The sequence below is a fragment of the Gouania willdenowi genome, chromosome 6 (assembly GCF_900634775.1).
Source record: "Gouania willdenowi chromosome 6, fGouWil2.1, whole genome shotgun sequence".
In the NCBI taxonomy this organism is placed as follows: domain Eukaryota; kingdom Metazoa; phylum Chordata; class Actinopteri; order Blenniiformes; family Gobiesocidae; genus Gouania; species Gouania willdenowi.
In genome coordinates, this window is record NC_041049.1 from 28,188,008 (window position 1) to 28,215,070 (window position 27,063).

General features: G+C 42.0%; 1 protein-coding gene across 3 annotated transcripts; it reads left to right on the forward strand.

The window, feature by feature from the left end:
• Positions 1–2: 2 nt before the first annotated feature.
• On the forward strand, positions 3–26,857 carry ambra1b (autophagy/beclin-1 regulator 1b). Of its 3 annotated transcripts, none has more exons than XM_028451460.1 (20): positions 3–266; positions 5,043–5,179; positions 5,379–5,437; positions 5,722–5,905; positions 6,066–6,238; positions 6,323–6,389; positions 6,462–6,910; positions 6,991–7,854; positions 17,906–17,992; positions 18,628–18,813; positions 18,898–18,978; positions 19,223–19,323; positions 21,125–21,235; positions 21,366–21,554; positions 21,731–21,885; positions 22,799–22,938; positions 23,919–24,023; positions 25,412–25,575; positions 25,657–25,764; positions 25,868–26,857. In XM_028451460.1, the coding sequence occupies exons 2-20, from the start codon at positions 5,057–5,059 to the stop codon at positions 26,227–26,229; spliced, it is 3,708 nt and encodes a 1,235-aa protein (XP_028307261.1). In that variant the 5' UTR covers positions 3–266; positions 5,043–5,056; the 3' UTR covers positions 26,230–26,857. The 3 variants fall into 3 exon arrangements, with proteins under 3 accessions (XP_028307261.1, XP_028307263.1, XP_028307264.1); XM_028451462.1 differs by having other exon boundaries at positions 5,048–5,179; XM_028451463.1 differs by having other exon boundaries at positions 25,657–25,768; positions 25,868–26,062.
• The last annotated feature ends 206 nt before the right edge of the window (positions 26,858–27,063 follow it).

Genomic DNA, 27,063 nt, shown 5'->3' on the forward strand with positions numbered 1-27,063 from the left:
GACTGTCCTGTGTGGCTAACTAGCAGCTAGCTGGTTACGCAGCCGTAGTTAGTCGTCTGGCAGCTAGTTAATTGCTAGTTACGGGTCGGACCGATGCCTTAACTTGATCGGGTGTCGCTTCTGTCGGAGAAGCAACCTCCGGCCGGTCCGTGGACCGCATCAGGTCGACGGACAGACCGCGAGAGGCTGATGTTTGAGAGATTTGACGGCCGACACCTCGGACAGCTAGCAGGCGTTAGCCTGGATGTCATCGCCGGACACACACGGTAGGCCGCGCTGCCTCTGGACTCCGGTACTGGAACCACAGTCAAACCTGCTACCAGGCTGTGGTACCGTAAGCAACCAGTAACCCGTAATGTGTATCAGAGATAGAAAAACTTAAAAGTTAGAAGCCTAAAAAGAGGATTTTAGCTGTTAGCATCTTAGTATGTTAGCTCGTCTCTCTGCGGGTCAGTAAATGACATCTGTGTCTGTGAGCCATTCTTTCTGTCTTTATGTATATGTTTTGTACATTTTTCTCGATGTGTGTGTCTCTATCATTTGTTTGTCGTGTTGTGAAACCAGCTAATATTGTGTGTTGTGAGTGATTTATGTTTCTATTGTGTATATTATAATTTAGAATATCGGTCGTCATTTGGTGTGTATGGATTAGTGTGTTAAACGTTTATTGTGTATTTCTAATTTAATTAGTCATTCTGCTGAAAAACCACATTATGAAATAAGAAGGCCATTGTGAAAAAGGACATTATGAAATTAAAAAGACCATTGTGGAAATAGATATTTAAGAATAATAAAACGTATTTCATAATAATATTACCTTATTTAACAATTTAATGGCCATATTATATATTTGTCTGTTATTTATCAAAATGGCATTTATTTCAAAATGTTGTTTTTATGTATTTAATTATGACTCTTTTGTAGGGTTGCTCGATTATAGAAAAAATGATAATCACGATTATTTTAGTTATAATTGAAATCACGATTATTCAAACGATTATTTGTCAACCAAAAAGTTATTTATTTTTTATACAAAAAACATTAAATATATTCTATAAACATAAATAAAATCTTTCAAACACTAAAAACAAGTATGTTCACTTTTCCACAAAACATACGTCTTTGCTCTAGGTGTTCATTATCAAACCTAAAGTGTTCCCATTGAAGAGAATTTTACTTGTTTATCAAGTGTTTTGGCAGAGGGGAGGAGCTTGCATGTGCGTGGATTAAACAACTCAAAGTTAGTAATGATAACGTGTGTGCTAAGCTTTATTATTTGTAGATGTCTGAAATAGTGGGGTTTAGCAAATAAAACACGTTAAAAAATAAAAATAAAAATAAAAAATCGTTTTTTTGTATATGATTTTTGTAGTTGTTTGTAATAATCGAAATTGTAATCAAATTTCAATTAATAGAGCAGCTCTACTCTTTTGGGCTTCCGTAGATACGGTGTATTATACCTGGCACTGAGATATTGGTACTTCACCTACTTTTTATAATATTAATATTGACAGTTATCATTTATTAACATTTTTTTCTTAATATAATAACCTTAACAAATATATAAAAACAACATTGAACTGTTTGTATTCAAACATCAAATTTGTTTCGCAAATTCCTTCAACACCCATAACTACAACTAAGCAGTGTGTTTTCTTACCAATGCACAAATTAAAACACTCATCAGCCCTCTGATGAAAAAAGGCATAACGGTGAAGGTAGCGGGCTTGTAATTGAAGGGACACATGTTTGATTTTAACCTTGGTCATCACTGTGGGAATGTTGAGCGGGTCCCTTAACCCTAACTGCTTGGGTTGTACATCACCTTGGATAAAAGCCTCAGCTGAATGTATTGTAATTGTAATAACTAATGCCAAGCTAATGTCACCTTAGGCACAAGGCTTATTTACCTGGAACAAGCAAAGATTGATGATGCCTTTCTTGCATCGTCATTGTTACTGTTGCTACATCACCAAATGTTAAGGCCAATTCTTCTCCAATGTTACTTATTAACACCTCACTTTAATGGCAATTTCAGAGCGTGCTGAGCGGAGTGAAGGAGCGCATGTGGAGTGCGCTTATCGGACCTGGGACAGTGGGTGGGGGGGCGGGGAAGAACGCGCCGAGCGGAGTGATAGAGCGTACACGCGCAGCACATACACGATTCCACCCAATATCGGCTGCAGTCGACGAGTCGCTCACGTATGTTTAACCTGATGCTTGCTCAGTTTAGAAGTATTCACGCAGCTGCTGTTGCACTTTGCTTCAGAAATTTGCACAAATATAATTCATACTTTCGATTGCTTTCTATCAGCCATCGCTGAATCCGGCAACCGTGGCACAAGGGGGAGGTGGGTAGTCTTTTGATGAAGAGGTTGCTCCCAATAGTCGACTAGTGTATTAGTGTGTGGAATGGGTAAATGAGCTGATATTGTGAAGTGCTTTGGGACTACCTCGGTGGTAATAAAGCGCTAATATAAATAAAGTCCATTTACAATTTTTAATACTCAATAGATTTTCAATAAAACACACAGTAGGTTTACCTTATTCTCCTGCTTGCTTTTTTCTTAACACAAAAACAAAATACAATATAAATATAAAAAATGAAGTGCAACCAACATCTATTTAGATTAAATGAGCAGAGGTTGAACCTGCCTCTACTTTTCATTTTAACATGATGGTGAGGACTGAGGCTTCTCCAGAGCTGACGTTAGCTGTGCTGCTGCAGCAGGAATGCTGAGACGTGCCTGGATGGTCGACATTGTGTTAAATCTCATGGCACATTAGTCGGTAGTTGGAGTGATTTCTCTTGTTGCCTTGGTATATCAATTGACCTTTACATATCCTACAACCAGCAAACAACTCCTTTAGAATATATGCGTCTTAGCAGAAGCCAAAGTTTTTCCACACACTGGAACCCAAAGGTAGCTTGATCCTTTCTCGCTTACCGACTTCTCTGCCATTCTATGTTTTGTTGTCTGTTGACGCTTGGTAATGACGTCACAAACAGGCAGACTGCGTCGAATAACGTCTTTTATTATTGAAAGTGCTTCAAATATTTGTAATATTTTTTGAGAGGCTGTAACTCAAGTAATTTCCCCCTGGTATAAAGTACTTTTGATTCTGATTAAAAACACATCCATATAAAGTCTGCCGTGCTTAAATCCAATGCGTTATTTTCTTGTGTCGATACAATCAATTGATTACCTTTTAAAACGATGTTAGATTGATATGTGTTATCCGGAAGGCCAACTTGCCGAGATCAGATTCATTTATTTTGATCATCGGAATATAAATCAACGCATCTAATGGATGAAACATTACACCCTTAATTTGTATTGCCTTCAACATATTATCTTATCAAACCAATAATAATTTTACCTCACTTTAATGGCAATTTCAGAGCGCGCTGAGCGGAGTGATGGGGCGCATGTAGGGCGCGCTTATTGGACCTGGGACAGTGGGCGGGGGGGCGGGAAAGAACACGCCGAGCGGAGTGATAGAGCGTACATGCGCAGCACATACACAATTCCACCCGATATTGGCTGCGGTCTGCGTGGGAGGCTTCTCAACACAATATTGGATAAAGTCAGATATGATGGATTATGATGCCAGGCCAGATGACCAGCTGTGGTTCTTCCAGGGGAAGAAGGTTAGGAGACCCCACTATAAGAGCTGGACCCTCTGAATTAAATTCCATGGGGTGAAGCAATGCAGATGCTAAGTTGGTTATGCTACTGTTAAGTGAATTCAAGTACAGTAGTCCCTTGCTGTATCGCGGTTCACCTTGCTGTTTCGCTGATTTTTTTTTTTTTTTTACAGTGCAATTTTGGATGCATTTTGTTTTTTAAAGCGTATGAACGCGCATTGTGTTCTGCGTCCTGATTGGCTAATGCTGTGTTCACCCACCAGAGACACATCCAACTCGGTGAGTTTCACTGCCTGCTGAAGCGAGGAGTTGCGCTCCTTTTTCTCCTCTCAAAAACAAACTACCTGTGAAAAAAGCTGGTGTGATTAGCGGCTAATGCTATCCTAGCTCAGTGCTCCAGAGAGAAATTTTACCTGCTACTACCACCTCCTCGCTGATTCTCCTTCACGCCAAATCCTTCCTAGTCTGGTCCCGGTTATAAAGGCCGTGTCATACGGCTCCAGGTGGCCACACACAGCTTCTACTCCATGGTTGAATGGGTGAACAGACTGATGTCCGTGTTGATGTGATTTCATCATCAACAAAGACTGAATGCATTTGGCGTCAATGTCTGATCACTAGCAGTGTGGCTCTGAGGTGCTGTATGTATGAAAACAAGTTTATGTTATAAAATCTCCGAAGTTTTGAACTGTGTTTAAACAAGAGAAATGTGGTTTTACAGCCTTAAAACATCTAAAAAAATAGTAAAAAATAAAGCTGACTACTTCGCAGATTTCGTCTATTGCGGGTTATTTTTAGAACGTAACCCCTGCGATAAACAAGGGACTACTGTACAGCCTTTTTGCAAAATAAAAAACAGAACACATGTAGCCTGTTGTTATGCTTTGCTATTATTTAAAGTATTTTTGTTACATCTTCTTTTAAAATTATATAAAATAAATTACCTTTTATTACTGCTTGTGGTGTTCAATTTTTTCAATTTATTTCTTTACAGAATAAAATAACTAAACAGGCTTCCAGCAACCCATCCCACCCCAACCACTCCCCCATTCATTCATACCACAATCACAACCATCCACATATTCATAGTGTTGTTACAGGAAAGCAAAATAGGAATTGAAATTAAAAAAAAAAGGATAACAAAGCAAACAATAGCATAACAGAAAAAAATAAAATTAAATCAACACTAATCAAAAATCAATAAACAAAATACAACACAATCCATAGACCTCAACCATGACTGTACACTGACCCAAAACTTAGTCACATGTGGACAAAAATAAAACAAATGCATCAGCCACTGCTTGTTGTAGTGCTACCACTGGAAAAGGTTGTGTAGAGCCCTGTATATACTGTATGTGTGTATAATATGAGTTATGTGTTTATGTTGAAGCTTAGGCAGTGGGGATGGCGGCCCGGCAGAACTCGGTGCGGCTACTGAGCAGCAGGGAGCTGGGCTCGTCGGGCTCTCAGCGTTTGCTGCAGCTGCTGGTGGAGGAGAAGGTCCGCTCGATGAAGTGGCAGAGCCAGGTACAGCCACGACCATCATCTCATCTTCTTAGGCTGATAACCTGTGTGCGTGCTCACTAAAGCAGTGTTTCAGCTCTATATTTTCTCAATTGTCACTCAATCATCCTTTTCTTAGTTGTTGCAGTTTTGTGTGTCTTGCTGTGTGCGTGTGGATTGTGCATATCTGATTGTGTCTTTTTGTGTGTGCTTGTGTATATAGAAAGTGGAGCTACCAGACAGTCCACGCTCAACCTTCCTGCTGGCCTTCAGCCCTGACAGGTGAGACACACAGGCGTTTGTGTGTGTTTTTTTTAAGACACATTTTTAAAATATTTCTTACTTTTGATTTATTCATGGTATTTGTTACCTCCACCCAGGATGTAATGTTTTCACTGGCGTTTCTCTGTTCATCTGCCGGTTAATGTTGATGTTCATTTGCAGGATTTCTCAAAAAGTTCTGAAAGGATTTAAATGAAATTGGATGAGCTGATCTAAACTTGGCGCAAGTTAGCGCTCTGAGTGTCAGTGATGTAAATGTATAATGTATTCTTCTTACTCTGTAGGACTCTGATGGCTTCCACTCATGTTAACCATAACATCTACATCACGGAGGTGAAGACGGGGAAGTGCCTTCACTCTCTGGTTGGCCACAGACGGACTCCGTGGTGTGTGACCTTTCACCCCTCCATCCCCGGCCTGGTGGCCTCTGGCTGCCTGGATGGAGAAGTCCGCATCTGGGACCTTCACGTGAGTACGCTGGTTCTGCTGGTTGTTGTGCACAGGTTTGAGACGTTGTATGGCAGTGTGTCTACAGTGCTACTGTCCGTCTGGCGTTCTAAAGATGATTTTAGTTTTTGGTGGTTTATGTGGGATAGCTGTGAGTTTGACGGTTCTGGTTCTGGTGCAGGGCGGCAGTGAGAGCTGGTTTACAGAGAGTAACGTAGCGATCGCCTCACTCGCGTTCCATCCAACGGCTCAGCTGTTGCTAATCGCCACCAACAACGAACTACACTTCTGGGACTGGAGTCGACCAGAACCCTTCGCTGTCGTGAAGACAGGTAGTGACACTGAGCGGGTCCGGTAGGTCCAAACTACATCCAAGCTACACAGCTAACAGCATATAATAGATTCAATACTCTCACTGACTGGTTTGTTCCTGATCAGGCTGGTGAGGTTCGACCCATTAGGACAAAACCTGTTGACCGCCATTGTAAATTCATCCAACCAGCAGGTGAGAGTGAGAGGTTCAGACCAGGACCTACAGACAGACTATTTTAATGTTTATACATGTTCCCCTCCTCAGAGCGACGAGGATCCAGAGGTTCCCATGGACAGTGTGGAGATCCCTCACTTCAGGCAGCGTTCCTTCCTTCCCTCTCAGCCTGTGCGGCGCACGCCCATCCTCCATAACTTCCTGCACATCCTTTCCTCGCGCTCCCCGGCTCCGTCTGTCGCCGACACTCCTGGCCTGTCCTCCTTCCCTGGTTGCACGCAACACCTTGGCATGGTGTGTCTGTGCAGCCGCTGCGCCGCTGCTAGAGCTTCCCCGCTGTCCGCTGATGGCTCCTCAGGAGCACCCACAGTTGCTCGAGCGTCACCCGACACTCCTCAGCCGCCGTCAGCCTCCACCTTCTCCTCTGCCCGCACTGAGCCCCGACAGCCCACAGAGAGAAGCTCCGCCTTCACGTCTGTCTACTACAGCGCTGGCTCGTCTCTGAGCTCTGCAGGAGGAATCACGCCGCACACGTCCAGGTGGGAATTTTACATTTACTGTATATAAATAATTTACTGCTGACACATACACATGTCTCTCTGTGTGTGTTTCCTCTCAGGCCTGATTGGACCCACTCTGTCCTTGGTGCGAGAGAAGTGGTCGTCCCACCCAGGACGTCCTCGTCCTCCTCCGTCAGCCTGCTGTCGGTGCTCCGTCAGCAGGACGGCTCCGCACCCGTCTACACCTCTGCAACCGAGGGCCGGGGCTTCCCCCCCCGGGCACACCCGTCGGGTACCAGCAGTGGGCACCACCCCTTCTGGGACGGCTCCCGTGGAAACCCGGCCTCCTTTAGGAATGTCTTGCAGTGCAACCTCAGCCGCTATTTCATGGAGTTTGACCGTGTTCAGGACCCGGAGCCGCCCAACAACAACCCGGACCGTCCCGGTCCGTCATCTGCCTCCTCGCCCCCTATTGTCCACTACCAGCCACCCAGACCTCCCCACAGCACTGCCCCTCCTCCGAGTCGTGGCCACCTGAACCGCTGTCGAGCCTGCCACAATCTTCTCACTTTCAACCACGACTCACAGCGCTGGGAGCGCACCAACCAGACCTCCTCCACCTCCTCCACCTCCTCTCCAGCCCCCGGAGAGCAGCCGATGCCCGGGCACTCCCTGGAGCAGCCCCTCAGCCTCCTATACAACCAGGACACAGCACAGTGGGAACGAGCCCCGCCACAGGGGTTAAACCAAGAGCTAAACCAAGAGCTAAGCCAGGACCTAAATCAAGACCTAAATCAGGACCTAAATCAGGACCTAAATCAGGACCTAAATCAGGACCTAAACCAGGACCTAAATCAGGACCTAAATCAGGACCTAAGCCAGGACCTAAATCAGGACCTAAGCCAGGACCTAAATCAGGACCTAAGCCAGGACCTAAACCAGGAGAACCCTGCTGACCAACCTGACGAGGACTCACTGAGGAGGTACCAACACTGTTCATACTGAAACACCATCGAAACAATTGGCACAACATGAATGAGTACACTTTAATGATCTCTTGTTACAGTGACTCCAAGAATAAAATATAACAAGGTGATAAGAAAGAATAACCTGCAGAAGATACATACATGATTAAAAGTAAAAGTAAAATTAGAGACCAAGACCATGATTATGTTAACAATTTAAAAAGGACTAAATACAATTGCAAATACAATATAATTATTTTTGAAATAATGCACTACACAAGTATTGTGGAAACTACACTGTACAAATGTAGTTGCTGTTGTGCTAAAGTGATAAACTATACAGTTTGATGGCAACAGGCAGGAATGATTTTCTGTTGCTTTTTGTTGAGCATCGTGGTGGGATCAGCCTGGTACTGATGGTGCTCCTGTGGCTGACCAGCACATCATGGAGTTGGTGGGACACATTACCCGAGATAGATTTTTAACTTGGACAGCATCTTTCTTTCAGTCACCTCCGTCTAGTTTTACCGCCACAATGTCGCTGGCCTTGCTGGTCAGTCTGTTCAGTCTCGGATTCATCTGAGCAAGGGGAACCCTTTTCAAAGTTAACTTCTCTAGAAATCAAACCTTTGTGTGCTTTAGATGTTTCACTCACGAGCTGAGTATTCCTGAGCTGACGTCACAGTCGGACTGCTGGATTTCAGCAGCATTTCACTTTTATTAGTTGATATCAGCTAGGGGTGGGCGACATGGGAAAAATATCATATCACGATTTTTAATTTGTAAAATCACAATCACAATTTTATCACGATTTTTTTCATTCAAATCATTGAAACTATTTTAAAGTTATTTACTAATAAAACAAGCCAATTCACCTACTTAAAACTGGCGCCCTAAATGGAAAAAAGGAATAAAAGATAATTTAAGACGAGGTGATTTTAAAAGAATTTTTAGAAATGTATGCAAGCAATTTATCAAACTGGTTCCAAGTACAATTAACCTCAAACAAAAAAGCTGACAAGTTATTATAGTCACACAGTCATTTTACTTTGTTTAACTAAAGTGGTGTAGCATTATCAACACTTGCTACATAACAAGGCACCATATCATTCTAGTGATTTTCATTTGTTTGAGGTAACACACACATAATAATAAAATCCTACTTTCAACAGTGTTTAAACGCCTCATTTCACACAGTTTAGACAATCATATCCTCAACAAGATAAAACGTTACTGCTTTGGTTACATGAGGCCTGGGTGATATTACAGAGCGTACTTCTGCCCTGTTTAAGCGCTTAATAATTCTTCGATGTCTGTAATGCTGACATGCTGACTAGTAATGGTGCAACGGATCAAAAAACTCATGGTTTTGAGTCACGGATCAGATAATTTTTCTGATCAGCAGGAAAAAAAAGAAAAAGACCAGACAAATAACTTTGCTCTCCATTTATTTTATAGAAAACTTAGTGCAACCTTTTTCTGCTCATTAAATACAAACAACATTTAAGTTGAGGTGTCAATTCAATGCTTAAATAAAATGTTGAATCATATAAAAATAAATTAAAGTGCAATATAAGGCATGACACCTTCATCCTTTAAACAGGTAAATACCTGTAATTGTAAAACATGGAGAGTGAATTGATGCCCACATCATCAAAAAAGAATGAAAGAAGAAAAAAAAGCTAGAGCTAATGTTTATTTAATAAGAGCTTTAAAAGACATGGATGGAGGAGGCATAAACATGACGTGTGTGTGTGTGTGTGTGTGTCCGTGCGCGTGCGTGCGCGAACCACACATGCGTGGGTATGGTCGCTCTCAGTAATGCACATGGACACACACACACGGACGTTGTAAACGGAACAGGCTTCATCGAGGCATTACTAATGATGCGCGGATCATTAAAAAAAAAAAAAAAAATATTTTCGTCTAACTAATCCATGGACCCTGTGCGTGCCGAACCGTGGAGAGAGATCCATGCGGATCATGGTCACCAAATATATTCGGCCAAATATTGCACAAAATGCAACATTCGGTCTTCGGTTTTGTGAGTTAAACGCAAGGCCGAATAGTAGGGTGTGATGTAATGACGCAATCAAACAACTTGCAGAGATTTTGAGTCGGAAAAGTGTGCGCGCGTTGCTGCAGGAGCACAGCAGCAGCTCCTCCTTTCCCCACACTAAAAGCCAGACTCTCTTTTTCTGCTTACCACTCTTTGTACGTCACCACGTAAAAGTTGGAAACCGTCCAATTCCACAACCAAGTTCGTTGTTAGTGCTGTGAGCCACGAATTCGTAAACATCCCCATCGTTTCCTCCTTGCATAGGCTGGTGTAGCATTAGCATGGAGTGCTAACAGCTGATGTGTGTAAACAATGGGTCTGTGGCTCCAAGCAGTGACTCCCAACACAATCGGCAGCAGAAAAAGTAGTACAGTTTGGGCATCCAGTAGTGCAGTTTGTATTTACATATATGGCAAAAAAGTATAATATATATTCTATGTTATACCGCAGTGTAGTTTTAGCTGTTAAATAGTTGGAGAGGGAGGAGCTCACATTCTAGGAGGCATGTTCGGTGATGCCAGCGTGGGCAAAATCTAACTCGCACGTTTGGAGCTGACTTTGTTTTTACAAAATGTGGAATAACAAGGGAGGGAAGAAACAGAACTTTTTCAACGGTGTCCATCTGAATGAGACTAAAAGGATGTATAACACTGTAGCAAATCATTATAAAGTGATTTTTTTCATCATACTTCCCCTTTAATGCACTTTGGCTTTTTTTTTTGGAACACATGTTTTGTTTTATTTGAAGGGCTAATATAAATGAAAAACTGCTTTTTTGAAAAGCAAAGGCTACTGGAATGTTTCAAAAATCTTTAAAAAAAAAAAACATGTCTAAAAATGTATTCTAGGCTATTTATACACTATTTTAAAAAAAATTGTGAAAAACTTAACAACCGCATTCAATATTCGGTATTCGGCCAAGTGTTTATATTTGCCTCCAATTTTCATTTCAGTGCATCCCTAATGTTCACCAATCAGTAATGCCGAGAACCGCCTTCCTGGGCTGCTGGCCAATCAGAGATGGTTACAGAACACAAGCTTTATGCGCTGCAGCGAGTCTCAATTACCCCTTAGTTGATTGTGCTAACATCAACTACACTAGGGCCCTATAAAAGTCATGTTAACGGAATCACAGAATCGACCAATGAAAACTGAATCTATCGTTGATCGCGGAAATGGACATGTTTTTTTTTTTTTTATGGGGTAATGTTTCGGGGGACCGCTTATTATGATGCACCGCCCGCCCCCTTCCCATCCTGGCAGCTTCAAACACAGCCAGTAAACCGCTCTAAACCCTGTTTAAACTGCCAAAAAATTACACAAATCATCACTGACTCCTAAATCAGAGCCAGCCAGTGCCCGCTTAACTTTAATGTGTCTGTGGAGCTCTGTTTGTTTCTCGTGTAGCGCTGCTGTGCTTTGTGAAAACATGAGTCAGCTTTAATCAGCTTCACCTACTCAGAGTGTTTAAACATCATCTCATAAAGCTACAGAAGATCTGTGGATAAAGTTCTATTGTTGAGATCGAGATCATCGATGCCAGGGATCTTAGAGTCTGAAATATCATAGGTTAATGATAACTTCTGATACTTTGTCCATTTATTTTTGTTTAATCATTATGGTCTGGAATGATGTCATCAGGATCATTTGAAGTAAGTTCATTTAAATTAAGTTGATCAAAACTTAATCAATAAACCTACTCAGATTCAGTAAACCATTGATCCCTGAGGGGGAATTGGGTGACATTAATGCTGCTCTCATACATACAGTCATAGCCAAAAATATTGGCACCCCTGCACCTCTGTCAGATAATGCGCCACTTCTCCCAGAAAAATGTTGAAATTACAAATGCATTGGAATTAACATGTTTATTTTGTTTGCATTGGAATAACAAAAAAAAGCAGAGAAAAAAAAGCCAAATCTGATATCATTCTACACAGAACTAAAAAATGGACTGGACAAAATTATTGGCACCCTCAAATTAATATTTGGTAGCACACCCTTTGGAAGAAATAACTGAAATCAATCGCTTTCTGTAACCATCAATGAGTTTCTTACACCTCTCTATTGGAATTTGAACCACTCTTCTTTTGCCAACTGCTCCAGGTCCCTTAGATTTGAAGGGTGCCTTCTCCCAACTGCTGTTTTGAGATTTCTCCACAGTTGTTCTATAGCAGGGGTTCCCAAACTCAGCAGTGCCAGGGCCCACTTAAAAATTTCACAGTTATTCGGGGCCCACCCAATAGTGACACTCATTTTTTTAGCAACAAGACCAGACGTGGGCAACTGGCGGCCCGGGGGCCACATGCGGCCCTCTGCCTAATTTTGTGTGGCCCCCAAGACAAATCCACCAAAATTGGTAATTCAAGAAATTAGAAGTAATATAAAGCCCAACATAACTCCAAAACCAGACAAAAAAAATGGCAAAATACACAGAATGTCAATAAAAAATACACAAAGCAACAATAAAAATACACAAAGACTTGATACACACAAAACGACAGACACAACAAAAACTCAAAAAATGTGCAAAATGCAAACATAACACACAGGCAAAAAACAAATAACAAAAACACACACTGACTCGTAAAATACACAAAATGCCAACAGAAATTCCCAAAATGACAGATAAATGACTAAAAACTACACAAAAACAATGCAAACAACCACAAAACCCTTTGTTATTTCCTGTGTTAATGCTCAGATTGTTTTTTATTTTTAATACTGGCATACATGTTGATATCGTGGCCCTCAGATCAGACAATCCCATTTTTGTGGCCCTGCTGTGATAATAGTTGCCTACCCCTGAACAAGACTAAAGCGGTTTATTTTTCTGTGAATATTTAGTTAGGAGAAAATCCAAATGCATATTTTTTATTTAAAAAAAAGTTTAATCTACAGAAAACAATATTAAGTCTTAAAGCTTGCAAAAGCACCTAGTGTTATTTAAGGTTCAACTTATTCATTCTTACAATAAAAATATGAACAAAATTCCAGAAGATATTGTAGTGAGAATGAGATGTGAAATAAGGATTACTGAAGGTTTGTCAAAAGTAATTTTAATTGCTGGATTCAGAGCAGCAGGACAATCATACACGGATGTCACACAAGCATCCCCACTGCAGAACTCACTAAACTCTCGTTTAACTCCCGCAAAAACGAACTAACGCGGGATTTCAAGGCGGAAACATCCCAACATGGCACCCCCAACATGGCAACCCACAGAAAATAAACACGCAGATCCACTATGAACATTTAAGCTTTAAAGAAAATTAATTATCTTGCTTTCACACAAGTCCTAAAGCAAACGCTGTGTAAGAACAATTATTTTAGTCTTGGATTGCGTGGTGTCATTAAATGTGCTCACCTAATGAGAGGGATGGTGCTGCATTGCTGCTGTCAATGTCCCAATGTCCGGCTGGATTGAGGTCAGTTTTAGGCGAAGATCTGACCCCACGTCCAGTCTGTTTCTGTATTTTGTTTTTAATCCCACGAGCGCTGAAAAGCCAGTTTCACACAGATATGTGGTTGTAAACGGCATGAGAAGCCTGAGGGCTTTGTTGGCAAGCTCTGGGTATTCCGCGTAAATGCGCATCCAAAAAGATGCCAGGTGTGTCTCTGCAAAGATCAGTTTCAATGAGCTATCACACGATAATTCCACAAGGTTGTCCTGCTCTCTACATGCAAGTCCTGCGATGGTCTCCTGGTCGTGGGTAACAAACGGGTTCTGAATCCAGTTGTGTTGCTTGTTGAGTGATGGAAAGTAGCTGCGCAGCTGCGTCCCCAAGCCCTGTAGGTGCGCGCTAATGGAGCTCGCCACAACGCTGGGAATCCTCTCCTCCTCGGTGCGTAAAAAGTCACAAAGACTATCGAAGGATTCGTAGTTGTTTTGTGCCACTCTCCGATCCCACAGCTCAAACTTTTTTATTGAAGCCTCAATCTTGTTCTGGACTTGAAAAACGGTCACTGATTTTCCCTGGAGTGACAGATTTAGTCCATTTAAATGCTCAAAAATATCAGCCAAATAGGCCAATGTAGAAAGCCACACAAAGTCACAAAATCGATCTGACAGCTCAAACGTTTTGTCCACAAAAAACACTCTCACTTCGTCACGGAGCTCATAAAGCCGTGTGAGCACTTTTCCACGCGAAAGCCAGCGGACTTCAGTGTGTAGCAGGAGCTGATGGTGTTTGCTTCCCATCTCTGCGCACAAAATTCCAAACAGGCGGGACTGGGGAGGACGACTTTTGATGAAATTCACTGTTTTTACAGCTTCATCCAAAACCATTTTAAGATTAGCTGGCATGGTCTTTGTGGCCAGAGCCTCTCGGTGGATGCTGCAGTGGACAGGTGTAAGCAGTGGAGCCACATCCTTAACTCGCTTTACAACTCCACTCAATCTTCCCACCATGGCCCGGGCTCCATCCGTGCTCAGTCCCACACATTTCCCCCATTCGATTTCGTTTGCAACCATAAATTCATTCATGACTTCAAATACGGCCTCCGCCGTAGTGTTTGAACGTAAAGGCTTGCAAAACAGAAACTCTTCGTGTATTTCTCCATTGTGTTCGTACCTGACAAAAGCAAGCAGGTTTGCCAAGGCTGTAATATCAGTGGATTCATCAATTTGCAGAGCAAAGAAACGACTTGATTTAATTCGGGCCAGTAGTTGTTTTAACACATCTTGAGCCATGTCGTCGATACGGCGCTTCACAGTGTTATCTGACAATGAAATCACGTTCAGTTTTTTTGCTGCTTTATCATCAATCATCACACTGACCATTTCCTTAGCAGCAGGTAAAATAAGGTCCTCTCCTATGGTGTGAGGTTTTCCAGTCTGTGCGATTAATTTAGCCACTTTGTAAGATGCCTCCACAGCTCTGGCATATTCACCTCCCGTCACACATGTTGCTTGAATGGCTTTTTTACGTGTCATATATTCTCATAACTTATTTTCAAAAAACTCCTTTGGCTTGGACAACAATTGTCCATGTTTGGTTTGTAAATGGCGACGCAGTTTACACGGCTTCAGTGCTTCATTTGACAGGACTTCAGTGCAGATGACACAGACGGGGCGAGGGTTGTCATCGGGTCCCACACTTGTAAATCCCAGCGACAGATACTCACTCGAGTACTGTCTTCGTTTCTTTGATGGCTCTTTTGTCTGCTCATCCTGATGATCATCTTGATTATAATCTTGAATTGAATTAGCAGTAGACTTCTTTTTGCCGAGCAGCCATCGGTCCATGACTGCTACTTATTTCCCTCCGTTCATGCGTCCCCTCACCTTTAATTCCTCCCCTTTATTTTATTATTTATAGTTCCGACCTATTTTTAGCGACTTGTAAATTTACTTACAATAGTTTAACTGTCAGTATATAATTCCGAATAATGTCCTGCATTGAAAAATGTATAACTTTAAATAATTAATTTAAAATAATATTTTTCTATGAAATTCATATATTTTGTGGATCACACTTTGCGGACCCCCTGCAATGCAATCGCGGCCCCCCAGGGGGCCGCGGACCCCACTTTGGGAGAGACTGTTCTATAGGATTTAGATCTGGACTCATTGCTGGCCACTTCAGAACTCTCCAGTGCTTTGTCTTAAGCCATTTCTGGGTGCTTTTTGAAGTGTGCTTTGGGTCATTGTCCTGCTGGAGGACCCATGACCTCTGACATTGTGCCCCAAAAGTCTTTGGTAGTCTTCAGATTTCATTATGCCATGCACACAGTCAAGGCATTCAGTGCCAGAAGCAGCAAAGAAACCCCATTTGTGAAAAATAAAATGGAATTTGGAAAAAAAAAATAAAACACATATGCTTTTAAATGTATAAACTATTTTTGTCAGAAAAATTTGAATTTTTGTCAAAATCGTGCAGCTCTAGCGTGATTTATTTAAGCATAAGCATATATCTGCATTTCCTTTAGGCTTGTGACATATTAGTCGGACTTGTCTCCGAGTCCTTCCTATTCGAGACTTTTCTGTTTTGTTTTTTTAGAGACTCTGACATGAAATCTCATATCCCTCTATAGTTGAGTTTTTCAATGATGATCTGCTGTGAGCCCCTCCCTGCCACAAAGTTCACAGGTGGTCGCAGTGATCCCAGCTACAGGTCAGAGCAGAGAGGAGACGCACACCAATTGGTATCCAAATTTTTATACTGTCTTTTTTGTTTGTTTGTTCACATTACTATTTAAAATGTGACCTGTATCTGACTTCAGTGTGAAAGGTTTGTGGCTCGTATGCACATTGTCACGTTTGTCTCAAAGGTTTTATACAGAGAGCCAGAGAGTGAATGAGCAGGTGCAGAAGAGGACGAGGAGAAAGAAAATGAGAAACAAATGTTTTGTTTTGGCTTTTTTTTAAACACAGACCATTTATGATATGAACCTTATTCAAGCTTTGACCAGAACCCGACAAAGCAAATCTGAAACCTACAGGTCCCTCAGACGTTAGGTATTTATATCCGTGCCCGACCTGAAACCAACGAGTAAAACCTATTTTTTCCTCACAGAAATGACATTCACGTTTGTTTTAGTGGTAAGCCTGCTTTTATTAACAGACATCTGTTAATGTCAACATCAGATCAGCGCAATGGAAAACCAGCATGTCAAACACACACAGGTGGACGGTGTGCCCGCGGCGCTAGAGACAGTGGATCTAATTACATAATCCACGAATCAAATATAAGGATAATCCATGTTTGATTCCATAGTGTAAGCTTGTGGTTCAAGCAAGCCTGTCTTAATTTGTTCACTTTCTGCTCTCTGCTGTGAGGACAGCACACTTTGCTGACAGCTGAAGCGCGACACTTTTTTCTTTGCAGCCAGCACGCATTTAAACAGCTGTTGCTGCACATAGAATCATGTTTAGGCATTAAAAAAAATTATTTTTGATATTTAATCTTTATGTCCTATATAAGTGCTTTGCATTTTTTTTTTTAAATCGGTATTGAAACTAGAGGTGTGCCTATCCGATATTGATATCGGTCCGATATCACCCAGAAAACGAATATCGTGTTTTATCGGACTGAATCTAAAATCACCGATACAAGCGCTCCGATAAAATTTTCTGCTCCAGCACTTCTATCCATAGATGAATGTGGTTCACACTCCAACAAAGTAACCTGCTGTTGCTGACTATTGTCACTTCAGCAAGCCTCTTCTAGTAAGGCTGCAATATCGGTATCATACCAGAAGTGAAAATCCCTAATTGAAACTGATACCGTTGATATTTCATGACACTGCAGTAAACGGTAATACCGTATTACCGCCCAAGCCTAGTCCACACTAAATTTATTGGGCATGTTCTCTCCATCTCGGATATGCTTATCCAAGGTTTGCAAGTGAGTTATTGTGTCTGTTATCACTCTCCCTCTGACACTCGTATGTGCTGCGGACACCTGATATGAGTCAGCGCAGACCTCCGTGGAGTCCGTGCCGACTATGTTTGCTTCTTCACTTCTTTTTTCCTTTTCTCAAGTTGTGCCTAATGCCTATTTCTAAAAAATTAAATATATTCTGAAAGGTTAATATGAATTTTTGAACAAATGACTGAAAAAAAAAAACTTGCCGACTGCAGCTTTAATATTGATTTACTAATGGCTTATTTTCCTCCTCCAATGCTCCAAAACTCTGTTGTTTACTTTTTAGGTGCTTGTGCATTGTGGTTGTGCTCACGTGATAAGCCAGTGAAGCTCTACAAAGTGCACAAATGACTGTTTTGTCACCAGTCGACCTGAAGTACTCTCATACGTTCTTAATGCCGTGCTTGTTTCTGACTCGCCTATCACTTCCATGTTTCATGTAAGCGCAAAGGCAGGGGAAGAGGGAACTAGAAGGAGCAGATTAACCAGCAGGGCGCGCACAGCGCACACTGGTGTGGAAGGGACACTTCGACTGAAATTTTTTTATGTTTATAGTATTATATATCGCCTCATTCTACATCAGATTTTACATAATTGACATTTCTATCTCTCTGACCACCCAATCTGTGTTTTTTTTCAGGAGGCTGTTGGAGTCGTCTCTGCTCTCTTCGTCTCATTTTGATGTTTCAGGATCCCGAGATCATCCCATTTATCCTGACCCTGCCAGGTGAGTCCACACCTCTAAAGGCAGGCATACACTGCATTTTTTGGCCCATTTTGAGCCGATTTTTGACTCGTGCATCTATTTTTTGGGATTGTGCGAGTCTCTGCTAGATCGTGTGTTGTGCATCATGTAGTATACATGGGGTCACAAGAAGCAATTAACACCTCACGACCAGCTCCCGATTGAAATCCAGTTGCTCCTCGTGAGCTCCTCATAAGTGTATCTCACAGTTGAAGCAGTGCCATGGACCGGCTTACCTTAAACTCTCACACTGCGCATGCGCAAACACCGTAGGACCGCTGTAAAATTGACAGACTGTACTGCCCACGTCTGTCCAGCCAATATACTGGTCCATCTCATCGCCATTTTTTCTTTTTCAAAGCTATTTTTGCTGAGATTTGCGAGTGTCTCTCCGCTTCAGAGTTTTTCTTCTTTTTCTTCATCTAATTCTAATAAGAGTGTCGGTCCGTATAGTGTGAGAACATGCACCGTGAGCTGCGCACATTCGGGCTCTGCACAAGAGTCGCACAGTTTGAGCTGGAGCTGAGTACAACGATTAAAAAAATCGCACAGTGTATCCCAGCCTTAAGGTAAGCCCCGCCCACAGTGTCCTGGCTCTGAGTCTCTGTGTGTGTCAGGCTCTCTCCGGCTGTGTACTACGCTCAGAGGATGATCCAGTATCTGTCCAGGAGGGACAGCATCCGTCAGCGCTCACTGCGCTACCAGCAGAACCGACTGCGGGCCTTGTCCTCGTCCTCCGACGGCACTGCCGGCAGCACCCCGGGCTCCATGGACGGCAGCGAAGTTGACTTTGAGGACCTGGAGTAAGTAACTAATTGCCATAGTTACCTGCTGTTGTCTGCCTCACCCTCTTTGTGGTGACACCGCCTGTATTTGTGCCTTCACAGGGATAACGGAGAAAGAGCCAGACATCGTATGCCTCGAAACGCAAGAATGTCGGCGCCATCACTGGGCCGATTCGTTCCTCGGTGAGTCCGTTTTAACATAGTGGTGTCCAACATATGGATCGGCCTCCTAGAACACGGTTGTTTCTAAAACTAACAGCAATACATCATGTGTGAGTTATTGTGCTCAATTTCAAGATGACAGATAACACTGTTTTCACTTCTCAAAGAGCTGCACTTCACATTTGGACACATAGCAACTCTCCCACATCATTAAATTCAGCTCAGGGACCAAAGCGCTGACAGCTCTGCTCTCTTTGTTCTGCAGACGATTTCTCCTGCCCGAGTATCTGCCCTATGCTGGCATTTTCCACGAGAGAGGACAACCCAGCCTCGCTACACACTCGACTGTCAATAGAATGTTAGCAGGTACGCACGCACGCACACACACTAGGTATGTCACGATTGAAGATTTTCTTGGTACGATTATTGTCGGAGAATTAATTGCGATATTACAATTATGACGATTATTTTTGCAATCTTTAATTTCACACTACCATGAATAGTTAAAATGATAAAATCACATGGACACTCCTAATAAGTCTTGAATTTATTATTTATTTCTATCCTTGGTTGCTCTTAAAGCGTTTAATCAGCAATGTGAATTAACCAAAAAGTAAAAATGTTAACAAAAGCACATTTAGGGTCCTATAAGATCCATTTTATTTTTTTCCCAAATTCCGAGTTTTCCGCATTAATTTTTTTTAAATTTCGTTTTTTTAGAAATATTAATTAATTTTTTCAGAAAATAATTAGTTTTAATTCCTGTGAGGAAACAAAGTAAATACTGTACTAATAAAAAAGAAAACTACAATTAAACAAAAATGTAGGTCAAAAATAAAAACACATTGAATAGGTCATAAATGTATTCCTTAAAACATGTAAAAAGCCATTCAACCACTTATATTGTAATTGTGGAGCTAGGTTTCACAATCCGTTTCAAATTTCTGTGTACAGGATTTAATGGGCGAGTCAGAAATCAAGGCTGCATTATGTAACGGAGCCATCATTAGCATAAATTTTGTTGTAATTTGCGCTATACAAATAAAGTTGAATTGAATGAACCCGACCCTGCTGCTGAAGCACACCAAACTTCTGCGGCCTCCAGCGGGCGCAGTTTGGCCCCTAGCTGAAAACAAACCACATATTCGGAGTCAGGGGAATAAAACGCATTCGCTGGTACCATATTTTCTATGAAATTAGCACTTTTTTTGCATCGCAATTGTGTGTTTCGCCTTAGCTGGTTTTCTTGCACTGTTTTGACTCTACCCGGGGGGGATGCACATATTTGAAATCCGGCAGAGCAGACCTTTGGCCTGATTCGAGCATTTTTGTAAAACCAATGGGAGAAGCACTATTGACGCTGGAGCCGCTTTCACACTGCTCTTCCATAGACACAGTACATGGAGGCGGCGCCCTTCCCGCACCTCTAACCGACTCTGCCCCAGCGTTTTTCGTTTTTCAAATTTGGCTCAGTGGTCAATGACGTTTCTGTGGTGTGACAAACTCATAACACAAATTTATTTCGGCTTTACACAGACTTTAAAATAATGAGTAAGATACAATAGGTATATATAAGTTGTACTGACAAGTTTTGATCATCTTAATTTAAATTAACCTAATTTACACTATCCTGATGACATCATTTCAGACTGTAATGATTAAACAAAAACAAATGGACGCAAGGATGCATCAGTTATTTCACCACTAGGGGCCAGAATATTTTACAGTATTCAAAGCTATTATTAGCCGACGATGTTTTAGACTCTACAATTCTCAACTCTCTTACAGTTGTTTCACAGCAGTCATTGAGTATGACATGGGACTCAACAAATGTTATGCTTGGAAAATCTTCAACTCTTCTACTCACTCACAGTCATAAGGCTGTGTTTAGGTCCCAATACATGGTACTGTTTGATTTTCCGTGAATCTGTATCAGGTAGTAACGAAGAAATTTGGTCGATACCTAAAAAAAACAACCTGAATTCAAATGATCGGATCGGTGATCATTTTTTTTAAACTCACTAATTGGTGATCTGCCAAAAAATCCTGATCGTGTAAAGCCTAATCCCTACTAACTTTGTTTTTGTGTTGTTTGGGTTGTGCTGATTTACCAATATTGTTCAGGCATAACATTTTCTGGAAATTGAGTGTGTGTCTCTGTGTGTAGGAGCTTCCATAGGTGATGGTCAGTCTGCTGTTGCCAGTAACATCGCTAACACAACGTATCGCCTGCAGTGGTGGGATTTCACCAAGTTTGACCTCCCAGAGATCAGCAACGGTTCGGCACAAACACACACATAAAAGCACACACACACTATCACTCAAACAGTCACTTGTTGAAAGGTGCTATATTAACAAAAAATGGGCCCTGTATGTATTGTTATTGTATGTGTATTTTGTGTGTGCAGCCTCAGTAAACGTGCTGGTGCCGAACTGTAAGATCTACAACGATGCGAGCTGTGATATCTCTGCTGATGGACAACTCCTGGCCGTCTTCATTCCCAGCAGTCAGCGCGGCTTCCCAGACGAGGGCATCCTGGCCATTTACTCCCTGGCTGCTCACAACCTGGGAGAGATGCTCTACACCAAGAGATTTGGTACGCAGTCAACCTTTAGCCACAGCATCTATGACGACTACCTCTCACTGTGTCAGCTTAATCTCCAAGTCTTTAATAAAGACAACATGCAGCTAGTTAGGATCCGTCGGGGCTTCCTCTGACTTTCTGTGCAACCGCCAGTTCACATTCCTATTACTCACTGTGTCCTCCTGCAGGTCCCAATGCCATCTCGGTCAGTCTGTCCCCGATGAGCTGCTACGTTATGGTTGGTTTAGCCTCACGAAGGATCCTGCTGCATCCGACCACCGACCACATGGTGGCGCAAGTGTTCCGTCTGCAGCAGCCCCATGGAGGAGAGACCTCCATCAGAGTAAGATATCACACACACACACACACACACACACACACACACACACAGGATGCAACAGTACTCTGTTCAATGTTGAACCATTCGGTCGGCTCTACACGGAAATTGACAGAATGTGGATGAACCACCGTCATCGTGAGGCAACGAACGTTTTGACATACATTTTTGTTTAAATATGGTTTTCTTTTTTTTTTAGTATTTATTTTGTTTCGTCACAGGAGTTTACAACTAGTATTTTCTGAAAAAAATGATTATTATTTCTAAAAAACGGAATTTGGAAAAACACGGAATTTGGAAATAAAATAAAATGGATTTTATAGGGCCATAAGAGTGGAGTATTTTAAGCATTAATTTCTTGAAATTTTGATGACTATGGCTATAGATAATGAAAACCCAAATTCAGTGTTTTCAGAAAAGTAGAATACTACGTAAGATAAATTAATAATATATATATATATATATATATATATATATATATATATATATATAAAATATCCTATGGATTCTCTGTGCCAGTGGTTCCTAAACTTTTTTTCTTATGCGCTCATTTGAAGAATGAAAAACTCTCAGGTTACCCCCATCATGACAAAAAAAGGTTAAAAGTTTTACCTTTTTTGAACAAAACAAAAAATTTTGACTATTCTTTTTCAAATCTCACAAAAATAACACAACAGTTTGATATTGCTTAATTAACTTGAAAGAAGAAAAGTGTTGAATGAACTGTGAATTGCCATTTTTGCTGACATGCAAAATAAAGAGATACTTTTGGGAGAACAAAATGTTGTTCGCTTTACGCACAAAACATACCAAAAGCGTGGCCCAAAAACGGTTACCCGTACCGTTGCACCCCTAACACACACTTATCAAAGAAATCCACCCTCTGATCTCACACTTGTGTTCACCTGCTGTGTTTCAGATGGTGTTTAACGTTGTGTATCCGATGGCTCCCGACCAACGTCGTCACGTCAGCATTAACTCGGCTCGATGGCTGCCTGATCCTGGCTTGGGTTTGGTTTATGGCACCAACAAGGGAGACCTGGTTATCTGCAGGCCTGTGTGAGTCCCGAGAGAGAGACAGAGAGAGAATCCATTCTAAATTCATGCTCACCAGTACATCGAACCCTGTGCCTGCACATCTGACACTATATCTACATTTTCACGTCTGCATTTGTATTTGATGCGCTTTAACGCGTTTGCAGATGGCACACTTACGCCACACTTTAAAGTGTATGCACAGATACGCCACACTTGGATGTGTGCGGAACAAACATAAATATATTCGTTGGTGAAACTACAGTGATGCACCACTATTGAACAGCATCTGCGTTACATGTGAAAACTTTGAAGAAATTGTTAGGCACTTACACTCCTGCAGGTCTGTAAGTGTATGTGAGTTTTGAGTGTATAACGAACCACCATTTAGTCTGGTTACGGTCTGTGTCACTACACCTGTCCATAGAGTGGTAGTGACTGTAGTGTTATGCTCTGAGCCATATCGTTGCTTTGATTGGACAGGATAAAACACTCAACACACACACACACTTACAGACCTACATCTGCGTGCACGCCTAGGCGCCTAACAATTTTTTAAAAAGTGTTTACATGTGACGCAGATGCTGTTCAATAGCGGTGCGCGCCTGATTGTTGCAGCTTCACTCATGCCACACCTGCGTCTACGCCTTACTACTTTAATTAGGTAAGTATAGTGAAAGTTAGGCAGGCAGGTACACATGCAATGGACTGGTGCGCATGAATGTAGAATGGATTCATCCCCGTGTGTGTGTCTGCGTGTGTACCCTGAGAGTCTGTATTGTTGCTGTGTGTGCTCTGACAGCCTGTAATGCAGTGATGGACAGGCTCAGAGTGACACTGCTGTTTAGATTGATCTCTTTGTTCCTTATCTTCATCCTTTCATCTGATTACCATCATCATCATCACAGGAACTCTCATTAAAGGCTCTTCATTAAAGCAGCAAACGCACTCCTCTGCTCTTCAGGCTTCCTGAGAACAATCACTTAAACCTGTCTGTGTTTCAGCTTTTATCGCAGTGACGGGGACAGTCCTGCTGAATCTAGCAGTGAGCCGTTGTTCTCTGTGAATAACGGAGGAAACAGTCGAACCCGATCTTCTGAGCGAGCAGGGTGAGCCTTCACATCCTGCTTTTATTCTGAAATTCCTCTGAGGTGTGAGATTCTTTTCTGACCAGCTCCAAGTTCACATCAATGATCTCCTTTCACTTTACATCAGGTCAGAGTAAAGTGTTAAATGTTAGCGTCTCAATATAGAGCACAGGTCACCAACACGGTGCCTGTGGGCACTAGGTAGCCCAGATGGACCTCAGCAGCTTTAGTCACTAATGAGCTCCATTTAAAATGTGATTTACTTTCCAGGATTCAAACTCACAAAGATAGATACACATGAGATGTAGTTAGCACTTATTAGTTAGTATATTGCTGATCAAGTTTTAGTATTACATTTAGATCACAAATTTAGATGTTTATTTTCACTGAAATATTGTGACTAATGTTTTAAGTGTTGCAGATCTTATGATTAGGAGTGTGACGATATCTCGATAGGGCGATGTATCACAATATTTTTTTTTTCTTTTCGCACGATCAATTATCAATATGCTCACGCTATCGATTTATTTATTTTTTGTCTCAAAACCTTTACTGCTTTTTCACTAAAATGTGCAGGTAGGTCTTCACAGAAATTTTGTCACTGTTTGTTGAAGGAACCAATATATTGTTATACTGGAATACTGCACTATAATAGTGTCACTGGTGAGAAAGACCCTATTTTTTGTTTGCAGAAAACACTATTGGAGATACTTATTTGTTTACATTGGTATATTGACACTTATTTACAGAAATGTTGCACTAAAATAGTGTCACTGTTCATAGGACACTTTTTCAACTTATTGTCTTTCAGAGATATTAAATAAAAAGTTTTATTTTTTCACTTTTTTTTTTCTTATGTCATAGATTATCGTAGATTGATTTCTGACCAATATATCGATAATCGCAGTATCGTCATATCGTGAAATAATTATCGTGAGCTTTGTATCGTATCGTGAGCTACCCAAAGGTTCCCACCTTTACTTATGATTATATATAATATACATTACATATAAGCAATATTTTTAAAAACTTAAGGTAGATGTTCATTGAAATTTAATGATACATTAAAAGAAATAGTGTTGCACATTGAATCCTCAACATTTCCTAACTTTTTAAGTTACTGCTAGCCTTCCTTATTATTCATAACTGGTAGCCCTTCAGACTGTACAGTATCTATGAAGAAGATCACAGTTTCAGACAGGTTGGTAAGCCCTGCATTAGAGATACTGCAGTACCTGTGGTGTTCTTCACAGCAATGCTTTCCAGCAGAGGGCGCAGTAAGTGGAGACCTGTGATCTAAGAATTATTGTTCATCTACATAAACTTTTGAAAGCCCTTGAAAACGCTTTAAACCCACGTTTGAAGAGCGCTAAAATGACAGCTCATAAAGGTTTAACTACCTGTTTCAGACCGAGCCGTTCCAGCTGGAGATTGGACAGAGACATGGGATTGATGAACGCTATTGGTCTCCAGCCCCGACACCCCGCCCCCACTGTGACATCACAGGGCACGCAGACGCCCATCATCCAACTGCAGAATGCTGAGACACAGACGGAGAGAGACGCAGAGCCCAGTACTGACACACACATACACACCTGTTATGGCTGGCTGTTATAATCAGTGGTGATAATGTTATGGCTGCTTTCATCTTCAGGTGTTTCTAGTGAAACAGTTTGTGACCAGCAGGAGGTGCCATCGAGCAGTAGAACGACAGTCGGCACACAGCAAGGACCAATCAGTGCTAACGAGGGAGTCAGCAGAGGTCTGTGAGTGTGTGTGTCTGTTATGTGTGTGTATTTCTGAGTGTGTGTGTGTCTGTATCTCTGTGTGTGTGTTTATAATAAAGCTGATTGGTTGTTCTACAGGAGACTCTTCGGAGGTGGGGCCTGTGGAAGAGGAGGCGGGGCCAACTGAAGTGGAGGTGGGGCCTGGTGAGGATGCTCTCGCTCGTATTCGTCGTCTTATGGCGGAGGGCGGGATGACGGCGGTGGTCCAGCGTGAGCAGAGCACCACTATGGCATCGATGGGTGGCTTTGGGAACAACATCGTGGTCAGCCATCGAATCCACCGTGGCTCTCAGACAGCGAGGGGTTCCAATGGCAGGCCCCGCACCTTGCCATTCTTAGCCCCACCCACTGATGATGAGTCCCTCCCCTCATCTTCCAATTACATCCCTGATGGAGGGGGAGGGGCCAGTAATTACAATGGAGACCAGCACAGCAGGTAGTGGGCTAAGCCTCAGAGCCTTACATCACTGACTGGACGCTAAGCGCTATTAGTCATCGTCTCAGAGCCTTATCTCACTCCGACCGCTGCTGCTGATTGGACGCTGACTGCCAACAATCATGTCTGAAAGGGCTTCTACCTTAAGGAGGTGGAGCTTATGGACATAAAGCCTCACCCCCTCCTGTCATGTGACTGAACTGTTTGTTTTTTATCGTGTGACTGACGGGCAACGTCTGGCAATGTCTGAACAGAGACACTTGAACAGTAAGAAGGGATGGGGCCGATCTGTGTGACTGCGACTTTATGATGATGTCACTACTGACACCTGAACCGTACAAGGCAGCAAGCACACACACATATACACACTGTTTTATCTTCCTTTGATCGCTGCCGGCTGTGTGTGTGACTGTGTGTTTGTGTGTGACTCTGTGTGTGTGTCCTTCTAAATGCAGCTAACAGCAGTCTGACTGCAGCTCTTTTCTCCTGGAGTTTTACTTGATCTCTACACTTCTGGATTAACCACAACCCCGCCCACACACACACACACAGACCTTCCCCTCTTTTTTGTGGACTGTATGCAGCCTGGATGTTTTGACTTTTAGATGTGATTAAACTGCTTTAAGACTTTCTGTCTGAGACCTGAGTCTGAGGACTACACAACACTACACAACAAGTAACCACACAAAGAGTGTACAAACACATACACAGAGAGCAGCTGTACTATGAAGCATGTTATCAACATGTTCACTTAAAGGGCCCATGTTAAGTTAAAATAACTTTTCTGTGCTTTAAACATCATAAAAGTGCTATATGGGCTTCATACACATGCTCAAAG